General features: G+C 48.0%; 2 protein-coding genes across 3 annotated transcripts in view; one reads left to right on the forward strand and one right to left on the reverse strand.

Moving 5' to 3' along the window:
- Positions 1-17,627, reverse strand: part of LOC135913222 (male-specific lethal 1 homolog) — a 113,386-nt gene extending 95,759 nt beyond the window's left edge. The window contains exon 1 of the mRNA XM_065445830.1: positions 17,060-17,627. Within this exon, the coding sequence (XP_065301902.1) occupies positions 17,060-17,443 (384 nt within the window). The 5' untranslated portion in view covers positions 17,444-17,627. The remainder of the gene's footprint in view (positions 1-17,059) is intronic.
- LOC135913238 (small ubiquitin-related modifier 1-like) overlaps positions 531-24,494 on the forward strand; it is a 60,436-nt gene continuing 36,472 nt past the window's right edge. For both annotated transcript variants that reach the window (XM_065445845.1, XM_070532564.1), the window contains exon 1: positions 531-572. In XM_065445845.1, coding sequence (XP_065301917.1) covers positions 546-572 — 27 coding nt within the window. In that variant the 5' untranslated portion in view covers positions 531-545. The remainder of the gene's footprint in view (positions 573-24,494) is intronic.

A 24,494-nucleotide genomic window follows, 5' to 3' on the forward strand; every position in this document is an offset into this window, starting at 1 on the left:
AATCTGGCGCCACCATCTATGGGAGTTTCTTAAGGGGGCACCGTGCCGTGATGGGAATGACGGTATATGTGTCTGCGAGGCTCGTGTTGGCTGGTGTTGTAAGAGGCTTCGTCTAAAACGTGGATATGGCTACGCAAATAACGCGTTCTTAAAGTAAAAACTTCATAAAATGTTTCCATTCACGCATATAACATCTTTACTCACCCATGATGCATGACCAAGGGAAGAAAAGCAAGAACAGACGACTAACTGTTTCAAAGCGAGCGCGAACCTTGTCGTCTGTCCTCCAACTTTAGCGGCCCGCTGATACTTTTTACGTTACATGTAGTCGTACAAACAATAACAAGTTCTCATAGTAAAACAAAACATGTATTCGCGTAATAATAAAGCTAAAACAGCTTTTCACGTGCTGTTCTAGTAGAAAATGAATCACTGTGACAGACGGAACGGTACTTGCCAAGCGCCGACAGGACAGGACACTTGTCAAGGTGTCCTGTCTCTACGAGAACGATGCCAATCCGAATCCACAATATACCGGCATTGCCATGCATACCACAGCGCAGCAGCGCCAGGTAATGTAGTGAGAAACTTTGATTCCACGTCTTCATAGAAGCTTTCGACTTGCTGGTCATCATGACTGGATGTAGGCGCGTAGCCCTGTACGACCTTCAATTTGTACCTCTTAATAAGTTTCACAAGACCTGCCACCCTCTCGTTAATGCTACAGAATTCCTGTATGTTACCAGCTATATCCTTATTAATCAGGTAATCGACTCCTAGTTCTCGTCTCTCTGCTAAGCCACGGTAGCACAGGACGTGCCTGCTTTTTAGCACTGTATATGCTTCATTTGTCCTCCTAGCCTCACTGAGCCCTATTATATCCCATTTAATGCCCCCTAATTCCTCCCATAGCGCTGCTAGACTCGATTCACTAGATAACGTTCCAGCGTTAAGCGTTGCCAGGTTTAGAGTCCAATGGCGGTTTGTCCGGATCCAGAGATTCTTCTGCTGCGTCACAAGTGTGACCGCCACCGTGGTCAGTTGCTTCGCAGCTGCGGGGGACTGAGGGCCGGGGTTTGATTGTTGTGTTCATATAGGAGGTTGTGGCCAAGTACAGCACCAGGGTAGCCAATCCTCCTCTAATGAGGGAGTGCATTACGGTTTCTGGTGCGTCACCGGGACCAGGCCGCACTCCAGGCCTGTTTATGCAATTTTATCAACACGTGAATTTTTTTTATCCGGTGGAAAATTGCGCGGCACCGGGATTTGAACCACGGTCCTACTGCACGAGAGGCAGATGCTCTACCTCTACGCCATCTCTGCTTACTGCTTGTTATATAGGAACACTGTATCTAAAGAAAGGAGACGACAGAAAGCACAGGGACCGATGCGCACTGCTCCAACAGCAAATCGTCGCCATATTTTTCTCAAGCATGTCACATGTGGCAATTCATACTGAATGCAACCGTACTTCCCACTTATTAATTTCATTAAACTAAAGCTTATCGAGCTTCCAACAGGGTCAACGGAATAGGAATTTGTGAAAACGTCCAACAAATATTGACTGGTGTTTGTTTATACCACCTCTCAAGAGTTTCATTTGTCCATGAAAACAACCTTGCGGCAGTAAATGCATTTTCTGCTTCTGGGACAATGGGCAGCCTAGGATTTGCTGATTGGCCCTGCGAATCCAGAGGTGCAGTTCTGGGTCCAGCCCAAAACCGCACCTCTGGGTTTTGCATCTCTGGATTCACAACACTGCTAAGTTCTGTCATGGTGGCATTCAAAGCCAAACGAAAGAGCCCGTAAAAGCTCTCTGAGCCAATAGGGCTGACAAAACGGTGAACATGGCAGAATTTGACAATGTCCGGAATAGCACCCCAGGTGCTCTCAGCAATTTAAACTACGCACTGTTTGTGCTACCTTCGCAAACATAGCAATTAGGGATATGCAACACCTAACAGCAGCTAACAGTAGCACAATGCGTGTAATAATGTGACAAATTCCAACAGGAACCGATGTTAGCTATACAACTTGTTTTAAAGGATCCAAATAAACTTCCCATGCCTTCTGCAGAGCACCACTAACAGAACTCAACAGACCACAACTATGATCCGACTCATGAGATCAGTCGTTACTCAGCAGGAAAATGCAAGAACGATTCCTTTATGTCGCTATCTAAAATGGCGCCTAAAAGGGTTAATGATTGCCAAAATATATGACTCAACAACTTCCCTTCCAAATATTTTATAGTACTGCTGCACAGTAGAGCTCTTCAGTATGCAGACTGTCAGCAGACCTCTGCCAGAAGTTCTCCCAAGTTTTCAGAGTAAATCTCTATTTCTCCAGCAAATTGCCTATATCACGGGCGCCACATGGAACAGTTAGTTGCAATTTAACCTGATAGGGATCGAATTTCGCGATGGCGACCGTTTCTTTTGAACAAGAAGAAGTCCGCTGATTGCGGCAAAGAAATTCTATTTTGATTAAAGGTCCCTGTGCACCATTCACATTAGACTAAATACCAAGATCCTGTAGCGTGGGCCATGATACAACCAACACTGCTTCCCCTCAGACTCTGCGATGAGAGAACGCCCCTCAATCGCAAAGTCCTGAGACCTCGTCACATGTGGAACAAAGCCCCACATACTTTGTGCGCAAGGATGATCTCATCACTGGGGAACCAGCATCAATTGTACATACAGAAGACTGGCTTGCAAGAAAACCAAGCAAATTCAGGTAAATGTCAAATCCCATCGAAACCTATACAACGTTTCAAAGTGAAATTATCACAGTTTGAAGGTCTGAATATCAGCCTTGAACGAATCTGTCTGCCGATTCCTTCTCTCTTCGTTACTTTTCTTTTTTGCAAGCAGTATTGCTGAGTGGAACAGGCTACCTGAAGTGCCAGTGCGGCCGCAAAATCTCTAGGTAATGACGTTGAAAATAAGGCGCACGATGATGATGGGGAACAGGAAACAAGACGAACTGAAGGAGAGCTTACAAGGTAAATATACCTGGAAGTGACGAAACTTCCATAGAAGCCCATACGGTCAAGACATTGCAGTTCATGGAGCTTAGCGCTATCTGTGTGACGGGGGAACACTTCCGGTGCTAGTGTGTAGTGTGTGCGTGCGTGCGTGCGCACGCGTGTGTGTGTGTGTGTGTGGGTGTGTCACACACACACACACATAGGTGTGTGTCCAAAACAGAAGTGGCGTCATTTTGTTCTCAAAGGCGCAAAATTTGTTTTGGTGGCCTGCCATTAGAGCTGCACCAAAGTCCATCCAAATAGGTCGCGAAGCTTGGAACGAAAGGCGTGCCAAATACCTATCGCCAGAGATATCAGTTAGTGGTGCACGATTGAAGCGCGACTAGGTGAGGGGGGGACAAGCACTGAAACTAGAAAACCTACCTGAAAAAACATGTTCGAAAATTTTAAATCAGGATGCTGTCATCGAGTAAATATTCCGTTTCAAGCATTTTTGCTGTAAAGAACAAGAAATATAATTTTTTTTTCTATTTCACAATTTAACAGTTCGTTCTGGGTGACCCCTACCAACCAGCGATTCTGGCGCAAGAATTGGCATGACTGCGCGAAGCACCTATTATGTTGTGCGGAATGGCGTTGCTCTCTTGAACGCAGTCGTTTCAACTTTTTTTTATTTGCTTACGCGTTTGTTCAAAGTGTACCTTGCGCTTCATTTCAAATTTTGCCTGACCTAGCGCAAGGCATTCATTGGCGAAAGGTGTGAGGGCAAGTTTTTTTCTTATCATGCAAGTTCACGCTGCGGCATCCGACTTGCTGTGTCTCGTCGTCACGATAAATGCGCAACGCTCAGCGAAAAAACGTCGCGCTATGTTCGTTCACTGTCCGTAACACAGGCTCTGAGTATCCTACAGGCAGCAAAATTAGCAAGTCGAATGTTTTCTATATGATAATGTGAGGCAAGGTTGTCTGATAACTGATGGGTATGAATACATGTTGTTGCACTGCGAATGATTCTGTGAAAAGGTTTCGCATGTGTTGTTATACATTACGTCTGTGTGCTGGCCATAGTACTTTTCATCCATCGAACCATGTTTGATCAATTATATTGGTTGCATTATTCCAGACGAATAAAAATGAAGTTGCTTTTAAAGTCTGTGTGGCATCGCCGGTTATTTCCATCCTATTCGCTCACCTGCCTAAGGAAGCTACTGGAGCAATTGCCGTCAACAGCAGCACAATTATGTTCACATTAAGACATACGCGCCACTCCTATAGTTAAAGGACCCGCTGACGTTTCAGCTGAGGCGAGTCGCAAGCTCGCCTCAGCCTCAAAAGAAAAATAACTGCTGGCGCCGCGGTCGAAATGCCAGACGCTAAATAAATTGAAACGTTCGCGCCAAGCAGCATATGAACTTGACGCCATTGCCATTTCCAGTTGTGACGTCACGTCATATATATATATATATATATATATATATATATATATATATATATATATATATATATATATATATATATATATATATATATATATATATATATATATATATATATATATATATATATATATTATTGTTTGCTTGCTGTTGTCCCCCCGACACGTAGATGGCTACGGTTGCAACTAGACGCCATTTTCTTGACAGGTGGGTTTCTACGGAAGCTTCGCTACCATTTTACACGTACCTTGGATGTACTTTCTGATGCCCCGCAATTTGACTCGATGGGCCTTTCAAGCATTCTGCGTGAAAATCGATGCAGCAAAGGGTCAGTTTTGCGGGTGCCGAAATCGCCCGCGGCCCGTTTCGCCCGTTTCTTCGCGGCCCGAGGAAAGTTTTGGGTGCCAGTCGCGTCGTCAGACGCCCAAGCTCGTCGGCCAGCGCAGCCGCAGGAAAATAAGTAAAGTAAATAACTATCCGGTGGTGGCAACTCACTACTTTTCACTGAACACGTAGCGACGACGAAAGGCACATCGCAAACGCCGCTTCACCAGAAATCAGACAAACATTGACGAGCAAAACACCACAAGTTGTTATGGGGGCGTACATTAGCAAGAGAGCTTTACGAGCGCGCCTTTCTGCACGCTCTAAGATCTGCATTGTATTACAGTTGAAAACGGCGTATACGCCGCTATCTATCTATCTATCTATCTATCTATCTATCTATCTATCTATCTATCTATCTATCTATCTATCTATGTGTCTGTCTGTCTGTCTGTCTGTCTGTCTGTCTGTCTGTCTGTCTGTGTCTGTCCGTCCATCCGTCCGTCCGTTGGGCGCTGAAAAAATACGCATCCAATTTTTTGTGGCAACGTACATGCCAAGGTCGATTCAAATAGGTCGAAAAGCGGTTCAGTAATTATGAGGTACGCTGTGGTGGGGGACTCCGGGTTAATTTTGACCACCCGGTCCTGCCCCCAATGCACGGGACACGGGCGTTTTTGCATTTCGTTTCCATCGAAATGCGGCCGCCGCGGCCGGGATATGATCCCGCGTCCTCGTGCATAGCAGCGCAACCCCATAGCCGCTAAACCACTGCGGCGAGTGTGACAATTGGCTCCGAGCCGCTTTTCTCCCGAAGCTTCGCGACCTATCTTAATCGACCTTGGACCTTGTTCCGGAGTATTTTTCCGCGGCCACGTAGCGCAGCTCGGCTAGGGACAAACGGGCGAAAGCTTACCGGGCCCGCGGTACCTAGGCGCAGTCCCCACCTTTTTTTTTTTTTTTCGCGCGACACACGCATGCGCACGCGCGTCATGAAAACGCGGCACATTTCTCGTGTCTGCGCCGTTGACAAAACGGAAGCACGCGCACTCAACGTGTCTTTTACCGAGCGTGTTTCCGTTCTGCCAACTGCGCAGACAGGAGAGAGGTACGTGACAGTTCCGTGATGTTCCGGGGGCTGCTGCGAATGGCGCGGACACGCGGGCCGTACCTTGAAAGCGATATGCGATGGGGACACGGTGCGCCGATAGCTTCCGTGTGCGCTGCGTTTTCGCCGCTTAGTTCGCGTCGAAGCGAGAGGCAGCACGAAGGCCAATTCACTCGCTGCTGTTGCAGCGCTTCCTCACTCCGGCGTTTCGACAGCGAGTTCCCGCGGTCATCGAGTGAGATGTGTTCAGGTTTGCTTGTGCGCGCGTGACACCACGCTTGTCAATTTAGTTGCTAAGCCAATGTTTACAAGTTCACGTGGCCGACAAAACTACTAAACTTACTTCGTTTAACTGCCTACTAATCTGCTATCGCAATCGCTGCTTCGCCCTTCGAGCAAAGCTGCGACTATTACATATTAACGCGATAGCGTTAAGGAGCTCGTGTCGCAGAAAAGCCGGTGTCGTCGGCGTCGGTGTCGGCGTCGGGCGTCGGTGTCGGCGTTTTGCGGCGTTGACCGTGAGCGATAAATCACGGCAGGCACTCCATAAATAAAAAGCAACTTCCAAGATGGGCTGGGTGGGAATCGAACCAGGGTCTCCGGAGTGTGAGACGGAGACGCTACCACTCAGCCACGATTTCTTTTTTTTTCTTTATTGCCTCGCTTTTCACAGAGTTTACGAGATCAGAAGAACAGATTAACAAGATAATAGTACCGAGAACCGTCAGCTGTTTGCTGACTACAAGCCATCAGTATTTCGGCATCTGCAACAACATTTCTAATCTTGGAACCCATTCTGGTACATACGACTGCACCTTCTGCACTTCGACAAAATGGGACACAGATTCGCAAAAATATTCGCGAACCGGTCTGGCGTCAGTATCCGCATTGTGTACAGCAGTCCGAGTTCGCCATATACTGTGCAGGCCCAGGAGCATAACCAGATCGAAAGGCACACCATCGTCGTTTTCGACCGTGAGATAACGGATTCCGTGCGGACTTAATGGCAACTCTTTTTTCAAGGTTCTTTGTAAGATGTCCCAGAAAAACACTCCACCCCAGCAATCTAAAAACACATGCTCAATTGTCTCTGGTTTTTTGCATAACAAACAATGAGTACCCCACGGAACAAATAAACCCCTTTCTTCTAACCATGTTTTAACAGGTAAGGTTCCTGTGTGCAGATGAAAAAAAAGGTTTTAACCCCTGGCGCAACTAGCATTTTTTTAACGCGTTTCAAAACATCTTTTCCTTTGCCTGCACAGTATAATTCACGGTACAATGGCACAGGAAATAACACATCCACAAGGTCCTTGTACAGTTTTTTGCGTGACACATCTGTCAAATATTGCAAAGAAAAACGCACCGATAAGAAGCGGAAAGATGACACCACTTCTTTTAGATATCCTCGTACTGGTCCTTGCCGACACACCGAAGACACAACAAACTCTGGTAGCACTTTACCCAGCCTCAGTTGAATCATAGTTCTGAGAAAGGTATGGTCTACATCTCTGAGAAAAACAAATCGACTGACGAGTTGTCTCACATACAGATGCACTAAACCAAGCCCACCATCACTCACTCTTTTAAACAGATTTGTTCGGCTCGTTTTTTCCCATAGAGAGCTCCAGATAAAGACCGCGAACACTCTGTGCATTTTTTGTACATTTAACCTGCTGCAATGCAAAACTTGCATTACATACCATAGCTTGCTTACAAGAAATAGGTTGCACGTCGTGGCCCGTGCGAAAATCGACTTATCCCATCCTTTCCACTTTTGTGCATTTTCACGTAACACCTCTGTTTGTTTTTTCCAATAAGGCTCATTGTCAGAGTAGTACTGTAGGGGTACTCCCAAGTATTTTGTCGGTGTTTCTTGCCATTTAATGTTCAAAAACATCCTTGGTGCGACGTCCCATTCCCCATGCCAGAACCCAACGCACTTGTCCCAGTTTACTGCACTACCACTTGCTTGACAGAAACTTTTAACAGCATTGACGGTATGCATTATACTTTCATGATCGACACAGAAAACTGCAATGTCATCAGCGTAAGTAAGAAGGCTTACCACGGCTTGATGTAATTGAAATCCACGTATCGCGTTGTTCCTAATTATGCTTAGACAAAAGGGCTCAATATATATGCAAAAAAGAAGCGGTGATAATGGGCACCCCTGTCTGACCGAGCGCTGTACTGGTATGTATTCACCTACTGATTTGTTTATTATCAATCTCGTCGTACATCCGGCGTAAGCCATCCGCACACCCTCACTGATCACATTGCCTACATTCACATATTCAAGCATACATAGAAGCAGATCGTGCGGCACGCGGTCGAATGCCTTCTCAAGGTCAACCTGCAGCATAGCGACACTTAGTTGCATTGCGTCACAGCATTCAAGGATTGATCGTGCTATGTGTATATTTGTCATAATTGTCCTTCCTTTTATTCCGCACGTTTGATGTGGACCGACTAAATCTTTCATTACGGTCTGCAACCTGTTAGCCAATACTTTCATTAATATTTTATAGTCTATATTTGTCAGGCTAATCGGCCTATACGATGTGACATTACGTAATTTAATTGGGTCTTCAGTTTTTGGTATTAGGACCGTGTGTGCTGACAAAAAGGACGGCGGTAGATGTTTGTTCGCGTAAGCCTCGTTGTATACTTCAGTCAAAACAGGCGCGACAACACCGTTAAACGCCTTGTACAATGCAGCGCTTAAGCCATCCGGTCCCGGTGATTTGCCATTATTTAAATGGTCAATCGCATTCTTAACTTCCTCTACTGTTATGGGCACTTCTAATACTTCCTTGGTTTCATCATACTCAGCCACGATTTCGATGCTTCCAAAAGGTACGAACGCGCCTCTAGTGAATGCGGTGTTGCCTTCGAAACGAGCCGTGGAAAGTTATACTGTGGTGTATATCGGTAATTATGAACATGTAACTTACAGAAGTCGCAATTACACGAGTAGCGAAGTGCGTTTCGCTGCATTTCTTCTGCACTTTCCGCACACGGAGAGCCATCTTGCGGCAAACACAGAAGACCCCCCTCCTCTCCATGTACGGCGCTGCCCCGACAGATGGCGCGCCACGCGCGCATTAGAGCTGTCGCGGCTCGGACTCTCTCCCCTGACAACGCTTCGCCTTGCTCCCTCTGTAGAATCAAGCGTCCTTCCTTTCTTTAGATCACTATCTCTCTATCTCTCTGCCCGTGCCGATCACGACGTTTGGCTGGCGTGCATCATTTCCTATCCGAGAAACCGAGTTCTTCGGTTCGTTCCGCTTGCTCAGGCGCACGTTTCGTTGCTGCGCCGAACGCCGCGTTGCTCGACCATATGGCTCGACGCTCACCGCGTCCGATGCGGGGCACCTCGTAAGTGATGGCTGCCCTGTAGCCCATTGTCTTACACCCGTTGGCGGGTCGACGGGAACGCTATCGCGTTCCACTCTTGAAGGCGAAGCTTAAGCGTCCTCCAATTTTTTTTTCTCTTCTTTAAAGATGTGTATTATTATATCATTTCCCCCTTTCACTTCAGCAGTAGTACTTTATTTTGCGTATGCTTCACCACCACGACAGACACGGAGGGGTTCCTGCCAGGGGGGGGGGGGGGGCGATGCGCGGGGGCATGTACCTATAGGTAGACGCCGGTTATAGCGGCCCCAGGCCAATCAATGGTGACACGTTGTTCCTGCGACTTTGTTGCTTTGTACGCTTCCCCGTTACGGGCTGTTCTGTATCCGCCACTGTGATCCCACTTGAATGGAGGTTAAGCGCCCGTTCTCGCGTAGTGTGCATTGCTGCCGGCGAAAGGAGCAAAGCGCGTACTCCTACGCTCCTACGCGTTAGTGCCTATGGCGCAGTAGCCCCCATTTATTTCTCTCTCGCAACTCACGCATGTGCACACGCGTCGGGCGAAGGCGGCGAAGCTGTCGCGTATCGGCTAGGTGTCGGCGTGTGTGTGTGTGTGTGTGTGTGTGTGTGTGTGTGTGTGTGTGTGTGTGTGTGTGTGTGTGTGTGTGTGTGTGTGTGTGTGTGTGTGTGTGTGTGTGTGTGTGTGTGTGTGTGTGTGTGTGTGTGTGTGTGTGTGCGTGTGCGCGTGCGTGTGCGCGCGCGCGCGTTCCTTTCAGATTGGTAGAACATTAGGCAAAATAATAAGAGCTTGGTGGCGCAACCCACCACCCTGCTTCAAAGGGGACGCTGATAGCGTCCATCCATCCATCCATACGCCGTTGACAAAATTGAAATACGCGTTGGATGCAGGTGCCACAATTATATAGTACACGGCGCAGTATATACGCGAAATGCGGCGATTGCTGTCAAGAGTCCTTCGAGAGCACAGATTTCCCTCGAACGTGGCGGGACAGCTTCCTGTACCCAAGGAACTCGTGCTAGTAACAGCGCAAAATGTAAACAAGAGACGAGACAAGAAGACACCACAAGCGCTCCGCGCTTGTGGTGTCTTCTTGTCTCGTCTCTTTTCTACATTTTGCGCTGTTACTAGCAGGATGGAAAACGAACAATCCCAAGCTGCTATTCCAAGGAACTCGAGCTCGTTTCCAGAGAAAGATATCACCGAAAGTTTGAGATGTGGGAAGATTTCAAGTTTCGGTTTCGAATCGTAGTTTGCGAATCGTTTCGAAGTGTAGTGGTACCACCGGGGACAGCAGCCCCACCCGTTTAACTGACGGCTTCTTGGCCAATCCCCCGTAGTGGGTAAGCGAGCGCCATGGTATATGGGGAGCCGGCTTTGACCGCGGTCGCTACAGGGCTCCGGACTACGTGTGCGTCGGTGACGGTGGCAATGTGCGACCACGGCCGCCGACGCGACGTAGCAGTGCGCCACGGTGCTGCCCCGTGTTCGAGCAGCGGGCCCGGAGTCTGCGAGACGCTTCTGCAGCCGGGACGACGCGACAACCAAAGAATATATTTATGAATTGCCTTCCGCCATTTTTCGCTCATGGCCAACGCCGCCGACGACACCGGCTTTTCTGCGACACGAGCTCCAACGCTGTCGCGTTAAAAAACAACTCAACGCCCGGCGCTTCGGTCGTCGCGACGGTGTGCGCGTGGATCACCGTCCTTATCCGCAGGTCAAGTTCATTTTCCTTCACGAACAGTCGCATAACCTCCATTAAGCGTCATTGTCCATGTCATGACGCGCGTCGCTGGTGTTCTGCGACACGTCGAGTACCTTCGGTGTTTCTCGCGCAGCTGCATGCCCTCGTTCGTAAGCTACAGTGTCTTCGCGTTGTCTCACTCCTCCGTGCGTCCGACTTCCTGGGCCCACGAACCGTCGCAGATGCTATAGCCTAACGAGACACCTGACCTGCTACAGCATATTATAAAGTGTGAAGAATGAAGTTGAAAAAATGCAACAGTCACGCACAAAACAAATAGAAAAAAATACAGAAAAAGAAACTAACAAAGAATATGTGAACGGAGTACGTGCCATACACGCAACGCAATTACGGACTGTGGTCTTAAATCGTTGCACTCCCCGAACCTGTACTTCACAAACTCCAATGCACACTTAATTTTCGATGCGCGGTTGCCACTGTCACAATGTGCTCGAAATTCCGAAAACAGAAAAAGAAAAACAAGGAAAAGGCACCGAGTGGGGAATTCCGTTTCTTTTGATATTTCTTGCTGTCTATTCATAGACTAGCTTTTTTTTTTGTTCTTGGCGAACATTTGCCAATTTGACAATATCTACCTAGCCGTCTTGGTGCTCTCATGGTCGTTTGGTTAATTTGGTAGGCTCCCCGCACAATGCTTCGCATAAGATCGATTCCCACAGTGCGTGAGATGTGCCGGCTTGTTCTTTGTTCGTTTCTTTCTTTGAGTTCTTTTGCGATGCGCCAGAAATCGGTTGTTCACAATTATAGCGTTCTCCCTACAGGTGACGCGACAGCCCATCGGGCGCCTCGTGGCCGTGTCTACGATCGCGAAGGTGGTCTCGCTGCGTTATTTCCTCGTGTCATGTTTCGTTCGAGCAGCTTTTCTTCTTTATTTCCTTTTTTTATTTCCTTTATTACAGGCGCGCCAGTCAAGCCACCCCTTTATAAAGAGCACGCCAAGCAATCATCAGCGGCAGCAGAAATACACGGTCAGGAAGACATGCGCACATGTTCTAGTGCGGACAACAACTATAGGGTTACCGTGAACAAAAAAAAATGTGAAGAAAAAGGAAATGCTATTAGTAAGCTCTGCGGTGTTACGCGCCACAACCACGATCTGATTACGAGGCACGCCGTAGTGGGAGAAACTCTGGATCAGTTTTGACCCCCTGGGGCACGCTTTTTAATGTGCGGCTAAATACACCAGCACACGCGCGCTCTCGCATTGCGCCCACCATCGGCCGCCGAGATCGAACCCTCCACCTTCGCAACGCAACCCCCACCTCGCCACCGCGGCCCACAGAATGCCTCGTAAGTATACGGGCTTCATCGTTTTCCGTTTAGACCGAATGAAATTAAAGGAATGCGGCATTCCTTTATATTTCTGAAGTAGGTTTTATGCGTGACAAGGGTCAGTGAAAGCCACCTAAGATGCCGAGCCTGCACGCGCCACGGTGGCGGTGGAAGGAGTTCGAGGCCACTCCATCGGCCGGCCACCTTAATTCGCTGCGCGTCTCTGCCGCTATACCTACAAAACGAGAAGCGCGGGAGCCTGGAAGAGGGGTCTTCCTCACCGGGGCGCCCTGGGAGGCGACGATGACTGGATGAAACGGTGCATTGGGGCGCGCCGGTGCGATCTGCCGAGTTCGCCCATAGAACGTCCGGTCCGTTTACCCGAATGCGGGACACGCTAAAGCTCTCTGCTCTCCCGACAGGTTGATAATCAACGAGGCTTTCGGAGTTGGCTGCAGCACGAATATCCGCGAGTTCGGCGCTCTTATTAGAACGAAACTGCTGAGCTCTCTCTCTCTCTTTTTTTTTTCTTGCGTTAAACCTCGCACGCAGCAGGTTCCACTTACACCGCAATTCCACTCAAACGATGATCAAGCAGCGAAGTCGCAGTGCGGCAAAAGTGTGGCCTTCGAGATTATGGCTTGACCCGCCGATGCAAAAGCGGAACGCCCGAATCTCTGAGGTCACGCAAGGTGCACCTTCGTCGCAGCGCCGTAACGCTGCACGAAGCTTAATAGAAATATAATGCTTCCATATGACTTCCTAACACGTTGTACTAGTCCTGCAATCAAATACTTTTTTAAGAACCTTTTTAAGAGTGCGGTACTCCTGCACTCTTAAACAAATGTACACCCTTTGAGTAGCATCTTGCCACACAACGATAATGGTCATCTGTCCTCCTTGCGTTTCCTTTCTTCAAAACGCTGCGCTCGCTACTTTCCTGTCGAGAATGCTCTGTCATGCTGATAACGGGCATGCCGTTCGTGACTTGGAAGTACCGGGCTCGCAGCGTTAAAGAAAGGAAATGCGGGTGAGACAGATGACGATTGTCGTTGTGTGGCAAGATACGACCCAAGGGGTGCAATCTTGCTTAAGAGTGTAGTGTGTGAGCCACCTGAAGTGGCTGATTCCCGGCACCTAGCACAGGCGATTTCGGCAGTGTCATAGGTTTAGCTCCATTAGCATTCTTATACACATACAATAGCGAGAAATAGCCAATCTTACCGCGAATGTAGGCTCGGGCAAAATACAGAAAAGACGGGAGAACGAAAGACGGTGGCGACACCCCCTTGGTTTCCGGCACCAGTGCGCCATGACGTCATGCATTCTGTGGCGTCTGCCAGTTAATTTTTGATACGTAAAGATAGGCTGCATTATGTTCTAATGAAGACAGAGACGGAACTTGACGTGCTTTGAGAGCTATTCATGCGCTACAACGGCCCAAATAGGATAACTGAGCCACACCCGTGACCAAGCTCGCACTGGCGTTGGAACTCCAGCGCGAAATTTAAGGAGTTTGAAGAAAATGGATAATATCCGCAGACTGGATCGATTCCTCCTGCTCTGAGCTCCCCTAATGCGACCGCAGCAGGCACTCGCACACTGTCCCCTGCTCGAGCGTTTCTTCGTGACGCACGGAACGCGTCTTCGTCCGCTACACTGTGGCCTCCGAAATGCGTGCACACAGACGCCTCAGATCTCAGAGTCTCTACCTGGCCAGCGCCTCTGACCTGACGCACATGACGCCGAGTGCGACGGTCGCGCAACTTCGGACGGTGGTGCACAACGCAGATGCCGACGTCAGACCCGTTCGCGAACATTTTTGCGAATCCGCGTCCCGTTTTGTACAAGCGCAGAAGGCGGAGACGTACGAATGGGTTCCCAGACAGGAACTTTTGTTACGCATGCCGAAATACTGATATGTCAGCGAACAACGGCTGACGGTTCGACGTAACATGGGTCTTCTTGTGCCGTTCGTTTGAGTTTGTAACGTGCGTTACAGGTGAGGCAATAGAGAAGAAGAAAAAAAAAACGCGACAACTCAGCGGATACCATGCCATCACAGCACCCATCCCAGCAACGGCACGAGTTCAATCGCCAGTGGCGGTGATTAATTGTGGTGCTTTTTTTTTTTTCCTACGGCGAGAAGGAGCAAATGAACCTGACGACGGCGCAACAACCGAAAAGACGACCACATCAAACACTTTCGCGCCCTTCGACTACTGTCGCAGTAAAATAAGAGCAGCCGTGAGCAAGACTGCGGGGAACCACCACTATAAAAACACTGTTCATTATCTTTGGGAACCAGGCAGCGCTGTTCCCCCACCCGAAAGGTAAGCGGTTATACTTAATACTCACAGCAGCACCTTTGCGCTAAAACATCACCCTGATGGCAGCGACGCACAAACTTCGTGGTCACAATGAACGGAATATGTGCGTTGGCGGAGCTTCTGCCAATTATATCGTAACGCGCAAGGCATTAAACGGCTCTTCGGTTTGCTGAAAAATGATGCTGATTCGGCGTAACTTCCCAAGTGCGACGGTTTCGGATCACCCTCAAAACGCGGTAAAAGAAAGCGTAAACATCAGTCACGTTCAACAGTCAGTTCTGTATTTTGTGTTATTTTTCCGTCGTAAATCATATGTTTATCTCTTCCCGTGTATCTTAAATGGGTCCTGAACCACCCCTCGGGCTTGGTGAAAGAAAAGAAATAATAACACAGGCCGCGGATGGCGTGAGCTGCTGTGAACATCTCAGCCAAAAGTCGCGCGTGGAGCTCGCAAGCGAAGCGGCGTCACCTTTTTTTTCTTTTTTTTTTCTTTTTATATGGGTTCAAAGCTATGAGCCCGCGAGTGTAACGTGGCACAACAGCTAGCTGCAACTGACCAACATCGTGCGCTGCTTATGCGACGATTGAGCTAAAACGGGACAATCTTGACTCGTTGAATTGGTTCGTGGTGTTTGAAGGGACACTAACTAGGAACTTTATACCAGCTGATAGTGACAGAGTATTGGATAGAGACTATTTTCGTCATTTTCGCGGTAACATATATGTTGATCATGAGGCGAGAAAATGAAAACTAAAGGTCAATTTCTTCCTTGTTGTTGTTTCATTTTTTCCTTCTTTTTTTATTTCGAGGCCCCTTTGTGAGACGTCACGGATAAACTAGCGCGTTCTTTCGTATCCGGGCCACTGCAACTCCGTAAAAATTCCCGAATCTGTATTTTGGAATACAATGCGTTCTACTTTTACCGTTAAAGAGATGACAGGACCCAGCGGACGGCGTCGAAATCCTTGCCACGACGGCCAGCATGGTCCTTCGAGGCGGTGTTACGGCGAGTGGCTGCTTTTGTATTGTTAAACTATAACTTACTAACACAGCTCGAATGAATTTTTCTCGTTAGTGACCCTTCAGCGTCGCAGAGGAAGGAAAAAAAGACTCCGGATTAATTTCGCACACCCGGATACTCATTCGAGTGTTGAGCAGCGCAGGGAATCGATCCCGCGACCTCGCTCCCAGCTGCGGACGAGCCGTGCATTCCCTCGCGTAAGCTAACAGCGGCCACCCGTTCATCGTTTCGCTGCCTCGTGTCGATCGACGACGACGTGCCGAACGTAACCTGTGGACACAGCGTGACCGCTTCAGTTTCTCTGCGTTGCCGGCATAACCGCGCGTCCCGTTATCTCGGGCACGTATACAGACACACATCCATAAGCGTGCGAAAGACGAATGCCTGCATTTTATGGCAGGAAAGTGAAACAAAATGAGTGCTTCGCCCCCTAACAATAAGGCGCGGAGTAACAATGGGGAAGGGCGAAAAAAGCGGCGGAGGGGGAGCGAAGCGCTCGCGGCGTCGGCACGCATCGAAGCGGAAGGTAACGGACGACCGAGACGCTGCGGTATTGCGAAAGGGTGGAGGGTAGTCATAAGTAACGGGAACCGCGAGCAATGCTATGTCACTGGCAAGTACTTTTTGGGGGGATTTATTTTCTCGCTCTGTCTTGCGATTAATCGCATCCAACTGCTGCGCCGCGCAAATTCAACGGACGCGGCGAGCCTTTCCCTGGCAAAGTAGCCTCGTACCCGCGCGTTGGCGTGGCGTGCTTAGGCTAAGTACGCGGAATCGTACGTCGATTAGCGCGACGGAAGGGTTCTCTGGCGATGCAAGCAAGCCGTTGGTACTCGGAAGCACAGTCCCGACCGTGCATGCGAACGCGCGGTTACGTGCGAGGGTTTCGACCAACGCCGATGGTTTCGCGGCCTCAACTTCGAGAGATGCTCGGCTCAATAAGGCAACGGATTGATCAGGGTTTCTCGCTAGTCGCGGTTCGCGAAATTAGCAACGGGGCACTCACGCTACTCGGCAATGCGTAATAATACACTGGTCAGCTGAATACCCACTGGCCCAAATGCTGAGGGGCGGGGGGGTAAGGGCGTGCAACTGCGAGGACGGCGCTGGCGAGGACTGCGAGGCGTCACGCGTGCCTGAGGCCGCTCCCGACAGGTGGCGCGAGCGTCCACACAAAAACACAACCGCCGCTTCCGCGGCCCCAACCAGACTCGAAAACCCGTAAACCCAGCCCCGAACCCCAGTGGGGGTGGGAACAAAAATCAAAAATGCGTCCTACGCGACGTGCACTGCTACTGGCGAAAATAAGCGCGGCCACGACGAACTGCGTCGGTTGCTGCGACAGCGGTCGCGCACGGAGACGCACGCGCGGACGAGAGTTTACGTGGTCGCGGCGGCGGCCGTGAGCGACGAGAGAAAAGCTCTCACCTCGTCTCGCTGAACGCGCAGCTCGTCGATCTGCCTGTCTCGCTCCGCGATCAGCTCCTGCTGGTGCTGTATCAAATCGGTATGCAGCACGACGATGGCCCGCAGCCTGTCCTGCTCGGTGTCGTCGGGCGCGTCGTCACCACAGTGCGCGTACAAGTGGTCGGTCTCGCACGGCATGGGCTCGAGAAGTTCCGCGGACTTCGCGCACGAGATGTGGTCGTGGAATGCCGCGACGAGACTCACTTGTCGAAGCACTGCTTCGCTTCTGTCGCCGTTTCGTAAAGCTTTGGACATGTCGCAGGCCCCTGGCACGGGACCACTCGGCTGGCGCCCGCTGCCAGGCGGCTCCGATTTCATTGAACGGTTGCGGAAGTCTATGATCATCGGTTAGCTGTTTGAGTCCCTCGTCGGATAACTGGTCGATCCAGAAGCTCACCGAAATCACTCACCGGTCACAGTGAAAGTCGCACAGTACATCGCACAAGAAAGCGCATCGGCCACAGCTTCTGCTTACTTGCCAAGCGGGGGCGACGGAGTGGAAGAGGGGGTACCCGCGAGCCAAACGCAGATGTAGTTTGTTTTTGCGCCGAAGCCGTAGCCACTGCCGTACTCTCGGTACAGTGATTCGCGGCCACGCAACGACAAAAATAAAAGCGAAAAAGCGAGTATTTTCATTTTTTTCACCATTTTTATATCTGTATGTGGCTGACTAATTAACTTATAACTGGCAATAAAACACGAATCATGAGTATGTGCGTAGGTGCCGTCCAGTGCTTGGCACCTGCAATCGCTTCCGCCGCGTGTAGGTAGCAAAAGCATAGCCTTTGAGATTCGTAATTGTTACGCAGAGGGGGACGCTGTTAGGAGTGGATTTCTACATAGTCTTATCAACAATAAATATTGTTCAAAGTATGCAGTCTAAGACGTATTTGTGACTTCACAATTGTTATCGACGCACGTTCACAACGAAAGCATAGCTTTTCACATTTATTTTTGTTACTCGAGAACAGTTATCTCTGAGGCGCCCAGGGAGTGACAGCTCCCTCTGCATTGAATTACAAAAATTACAAAAAACCGATCTCAAGGGCTGTGCGCAGCTGTGCTTTTAGTAGTTGCATGGCCAGAACCAACTAGAGAAATTGACAGCAAACCGTGGCCGCCTGATAGTGGTAATCCAAAGAGGTTATAAAAAAGTTGTTTTCATCAGAGTACCTTAGCCAAGGATCCCTCGGCGTCAGAAAAAAATCTCGAAGGTCATGCTTAGCTCGCATCAACGCAAGTTCTGGCGTTTTATTTCAATCATTCGTGTTTGTAGTACTTACCGTTTAAGGAAGCACACAATTCAGATTTACTTCATACACTACAGCACGTCAAAAGCAGAGCCTCTAAATATTACGGCATACTGCTAATGTTTTAGCAAGAGCCGGCAAGAGAGGACCGCTGCAGCGATTGGCCAGGTTACATTGTAGTTTGATTGCGAATGAATAAAGCCATAATGCTTGCATGCCACTCTTCACACGATTCCCGATTTTAGAGAGAAACGCAGCCGCATGAGACTGAAGCACGGGCCGAAATAATGGTTGGATATTTGAGCTAGTTGATAATCCAACCTTCCCTACCCTACACCCCCCCACCCCCTCACACACACTACAGCGCCAACAGCGCGGACTGACAACAGCCAGCACTGACTTGCCAACTGAAACACGTTATTCACTTCGCAGAATACATGTCAGAATAATAACTGAACCACCTTTGACCTCTCCATCGGGAGAGGAGGAGAGGGTGCGCGGCGAGCCTTTCCTCCTCTCTGGTTTGGGCGATCCGTAGCGGCGCCGCTTGAAAGTATTGCTGTCGGGCGCTGCGGAACGATTTGGAGATGTTTTAGCTCATGCTTTCTGAAATTTACGCAATGTCCATTCATGGTAAGGTCGTCAGGGAAGTCTTTCGGTGCATCGGTAACTACAATACGCGGAAATATCGCATGGTGGAGCAAACATGCGACGCGCATTATCAGCCTAGGTGTGTGTTTGTGTTGTGAGCTATTTTCCGTGTATCGGTTTTAATTCAACGAAGAGAACCGGCGTCTCTGTATTTCCAGCATGAAATGGTAAATCTGCGCGCTATCTGATCGCTTGGCATTGGGACTAAAACATAAGAGCGCATGCTCCTGTACGGCTAATCTAAGGCAACCACGAAACATCTAACCGGCAGGCGCTATCAAATATTTGTGGTACACCCGCATCGTTCTCACGCATTTCTTGTCTAGTAGGCTTGAAATCACTATATGTCTACGCTAGCCTCCTGCATGAAGTCGATGGCGCTGGTCAACACATCGACCACTGCGGTTGATGAACCAGCATGCATGATTTTATATATATATATATATATATATATATATATATATATATATATATATATATATATATATATATATGCTTCGGCATTGCCTTGTTGCCCTGTAAAGGCATAATATTCCAGAAGGATCGCAAAAAGAATGCGATGGCTATTTTTGAGGACAACATTTCCGTACTACGTATGAGTGCGTCGCAGAGAATGGAACGAACAACACCGAAAAAAAAAGATCGGTTATAATCATTTTCCTCGGAAAAAAAAAAAGAAAATGGGCTAACGCCGCAGTACGACATCGCATGATCATGCCGCACAATGTTTATAGATCTATAAACGTTGATGCCGCATGCTAGGACCATGCGCTATGTAGAACAAAGATATCTGTAAACCAGCGCCTACCACTGTTTAGGATGCTCACGCAGTTCGTAAACGGTAGCTTTGCTGGAGAAGTATAGTTCACACTGAAGGTATGCTGTTATTACTAACCGAAACTATTTTATTCATGAGTGGAAATCTCATCCACCGAACCAAGTAGTCACACAATTTAATCGGCAGCTAACGGTTTGAACGCTTGTCAAAGTATAACAGCACAGCTCGTATCGTAGCAGAACGGTATACCCACGCTGGTTACCATCGTCGCGTATGTTTCATTGCTCCTAAACCGCAACTTAGAACTAGGGGATAATACTGCAATAAGGTCACATTAGTGAATGGAACTTTCAGAAATGCGCAATTGATCCCCATGTCTGATTGTGCGTATATATATATATATATATATATATATATATATATATATATATATATATATATATATATATATATATATATATGTGTGTGTGTGTGTGTGTGTGTGTGTGTGTGTGTGTGTGTGTGTGTGTGTGTGTGTGTGTGTGTGTGTGTGTGTGTGTGTGTGTGTGTGTGTGTGTGTGTGTGTGTGTGTGTGTGTGTGCGAAAACTGACGCCAGTAACCACCGCCGAGCGTATACCTGGCATACAAGACGGAGCCAAGCCAGCGTGTCGACTGCCCATCCACCGCACAAGTGGTGCGCTTTGCGCGCAGCACTTGTGCTTGTCTATACGTAGTATACACATAAACACAAAGCGAGACGTGTTTGCTTGACGCGTTGTTGTGCGCCATTGTTCACAGCCTGCGACAAGATTAGCACTGTCATTGCCTTACACGGCGCAACGCATCGTGGCAGAAACGTAAACTTTAATTAAATCGCGCTACTTTGCGCGCCAAACCAATAATCTGATTATGGGGCACGCGGCAGTCCTGGACTCCGGATTAATTTCTACCACCTGGGACTATTACCGAGCACCTAAGTCTGAATACACGAGCCCCTTATGCATGTAACGAGTTACTTTATTGGCAGAACAAGCTGTAACAGGAGACGCAGCTTTTAGCCCTGTCAATTTAGCAGGAACTACAGTAGGACGCCCGTGGTCGTCAAACGCGGCAGCCTCGTGGATGGGCCCGTTTGTATGTATGCGCAAACCCGGGTTTCTTTTCCCGTAGTGCAGTGCGTGAATTTTATTATATAAAGAAGTTCTTGGCCGTTGGACGTGCATGTTCCTGTCTGTGTGCATGATACATGACTAACGGGCACTTATTCTGCGATTGTGACACAAACAGTATTTTGAGGGCTCAATGACGAACAACTGTTGTATCTTTATGCAAAAAAGGTGAGGCGTGCAGACAGGACACAAAAGAAGTGGACAACACGAACGCCGTTCGTGTTGTCCACTTGTTTTCTATTGTGTCCTCTCTGCACGCTTCACCTTTTTTGCATAATGAATCCTTACCAACCAGCTCAGCTTTCTGTCATTCTAAGTTGCATCGTTATTTACATCACAGATTTATGCTATTTTTCGAGGAACGTCTGTTGGCGTCCCTTATAATTATTTGGTTTAAGCCTAAATGGCTAAGGAGTGAAGGGGTCGGCAAGAGCTGCACCAAATTCTGAGCGACGAATTGAGCCGGCGTTCCTACATGACTTCACACCGATGACCACTTCGGAATTTGCCAGCAAAGCACCCACGGACAATAGTTTGAAGGCGAACCTTTCTTTGCCTCTTCCTACAACTTTTCCATGCACTGCTGCTGCTGTCGCTGCGCCATTTCGGGGGGCTAAAAGCTGCGTCTCCTGTTGAGCTTGTTCTGCCAATAAAGTAACTCGTTACATGCATAAGGGGCTCGTGTATTCAGACTTAGGTGCTCGGTAATAGTCCCAGGTGGTAGAAATTAATCCGGAGTCCAGGACTGCCGCGTGCCCCATAATCAGATTATTGGTTTGGCGCGCAAAGTAGCGCGATTTAATTAAAGTTTACGTTTCTGCCACGATGCGTTGCGCCGTGTAAGGCAATGACAGTGCTAATCTTGTCGCAGGCTGTGAACAATGGCGCACAACAACGCGTCAAGCAAACACGTCTCGCTTTGTGTTTATGTGTATACTACGTATAGACAAACACAAGTGCACGCGCGCAAAGCAACGTTAACATCGACTCGCCACTCTTTAGCACTGCGCTAAATGCCGACGAACTGAAACATTCGCCGTAAACGTCACTGCCAATTATCGCCAATAAACAGCGCCGAAAGCTTCGATTACATCGATTCCCGCAGTGCGTGGGATCCGCATTGTGTTTGCTCAGAAGCATCAATATCATCACCTGCTTGTTATTTAAAAAAAAAGGAAAAAAAACAGTAACCTCACATAACGTCACTTGCTGGTTTCTTTCTCTGCTGCAGACTAGAAGTCTGGAGTGGCGATTCATGTAATACAATGTGAATCCGCGCAGTGTCTTTTGCCGCAGTTGAAGATACAAGGGAATCGGAATTCATCAGTAATTAAACATCGGGCACTTTGGGACCACAATAAATACGAGGTGGTGCGTTAAATCTGGAAAAGAGCGATGGTGCCAGCACTAACGTACTCAAATGCCATTCTGTGCCGAATATCGGATATCTTGTAGGGGTTGGAAGTTAACCAAGGATAGGTAGGCGTGTTGGATTTGGCAGCCCGCGGTAAAACCACAAATGACCCAGTGCAGGGTGTTTGTCGCATTGCTGAGGAGTCTGACCTTTTGTTTTTCAACTAATAGCCCCTGTTCTGACCCTTAACTGCCATTATCATCCCCCGTGGCTTCTTACCTGTCAACATCTGCACTGAATAGGTTCAGGTCGCGGGACTACCATTCAATCATTCACTTCAAAGCTAGAAGTCTCCGCAAGTATTTCGATGACTATCATTAAAGGGACACTAAAGGGAAACAATAAATCAGTTTAGACTAATAAAGCATTGTTTGAGAACCCTGCAGGCAGTCATTTCAAGAAAATAGTTTTAATATTAAATGAGAAAATGAAGGTCCAAGTTTCAGTATTTGAATTTCGCGCCGAAACGCCAGCGTCGGTACGCCAGCGTGACGTCAGGGATTCCAAAGTTTGTTTTCGCATTTGGGCCGCGTTGGCTGAATAAAGGTTCCCTAAACTTGGCATGTCTAATATTTGGCTCCTTTAGAAGACAATGTAGTCAATCTGTACCGCTATATATAATTAGTAAGCCCTAGAAGATGCCATCAAAATCCATGACGTCACAGCCCCCAGGTGCGGGAACTTAAGTAGGCGTCGCCACCCGTATTTCGTTCTTGCGCTTTTTCTGGCTTACCAAACGTCTTATCGTTGTAAGAGTGGTGTTTTTGGTGTTGTAGAACGGTGATTTACTGATGCAGAAGAAATCACTTTTCACTTTAGTGTCCCTTTAACCTCTCGATACCATTTCACCTCATTCCTCTAATTACTCGAGCACCTTTCATAGTTTTGGGCACGAATGTTTAATTATTCTCCTTACTCGCTGTCCCAATAATACCGATGTCCCATTGATTGATCAAGCATTATCGAGCGGCCCACTGCGCGCTCATCGCGCGCCGAGCGACCTCAGAAAAGTTATTCGTCCATCCATCCATCCATCCATCCATCCATCCATCCATCCATCCATCCATCCATCCATCCATCCATCCATCCATCCATCCATCAAACTCAACAGACCTACCGGATACAGGAATTTATAGCACCGACATCACTACCCTATTGTTCAGCGCTTTCGCAATTACTCGACCTTAAGAAACGCTTCCATATTACAGAGTTGTACTTTAGAAAGAAATGTTCCTTGCTAGTCTAAATAAAAGTAACTGGTCGGCAGTTGTATCATCTAATGATCCTCAAAAATATTTTTTACACTTTCTAACGACACTTTCATCGTATTTCAACAGACTAAAATGCAAACTCACAGACTAAAATGCAGGAAAAAAGTTGCATCGCCGCAAAGCCGCTTACAGATCACTTTCTGAAAACAATGTGGTCACGTGAAAAATATGTATTAAAAAAACAAAGAAACAACATTTCAATACTAAATTACTACCCCGGTACAAAAAAACACACACACATTCTAACTCACACTCTGCTCAGCTGAGAATTGCGAAGAGGAAGTATGATGAACTAAAAATTGTATAATGTGATAACACGAGGAAGAAATGGGACAAAGCTAACACATTTTTAAGCCGCAACACCCAGAACGTCATATCGAGGATCAATCACAATGACAGGGTGTATAGTAATCCGCTTGATACAGCTAATGCCTTTTGTGACGCTTCCTTCGTTAATACTCCCAATTCCTCTTCATGCTGTAACATGCCTCTCAGCGCCGAAATTAAATTAAATTAATTTAATTGTGCTACCGGGGCTTAGCGGAGAGAAGAGAACTAGGCGTCGGATTCCTGATTAATAAGAATGTAGCTGGTAACATACAGGAATTCTATAGCATTAACGAGAGGGTGGCAGGTCTTGTTGTGAAGCTTAAGAAGAGGTACAAAATGAAGATTGTACAGGCCTACGCCCCTACATCCAGTCATGATGACCAGGAAGTCGAAAGCTTCTATGAAGATGTGGAATCGGCGATGGGTAGAGTGAAAACTAAATACACTATACTAATGGGCGACTTTAATGCCAAGGTAGGCAAGAAGCAGGCTGGAGACAAGGCCGTGGGGGAATATGGCATAGGCACTAGGAATATCAGGGGAGAGTTATTAG

The sequence above is a fragment of the Dermacentor albipictus genome, chromosome 1 (assembly GCF_038994185.2).
Source record: "Dermacentor albipictus isolate Rhodes 1998 colony chromosome 1, USDA_Dalb.pri_finalv2, whole genome shotgun sequence".
Classification (NCBI taxonomy): domain Eukaryota; kingdom Metazoa; phylum Arthropoda; class Arachnida; order Ixodida; family Ixodidae; genus Dermacentor; species Dermacentor albipictus.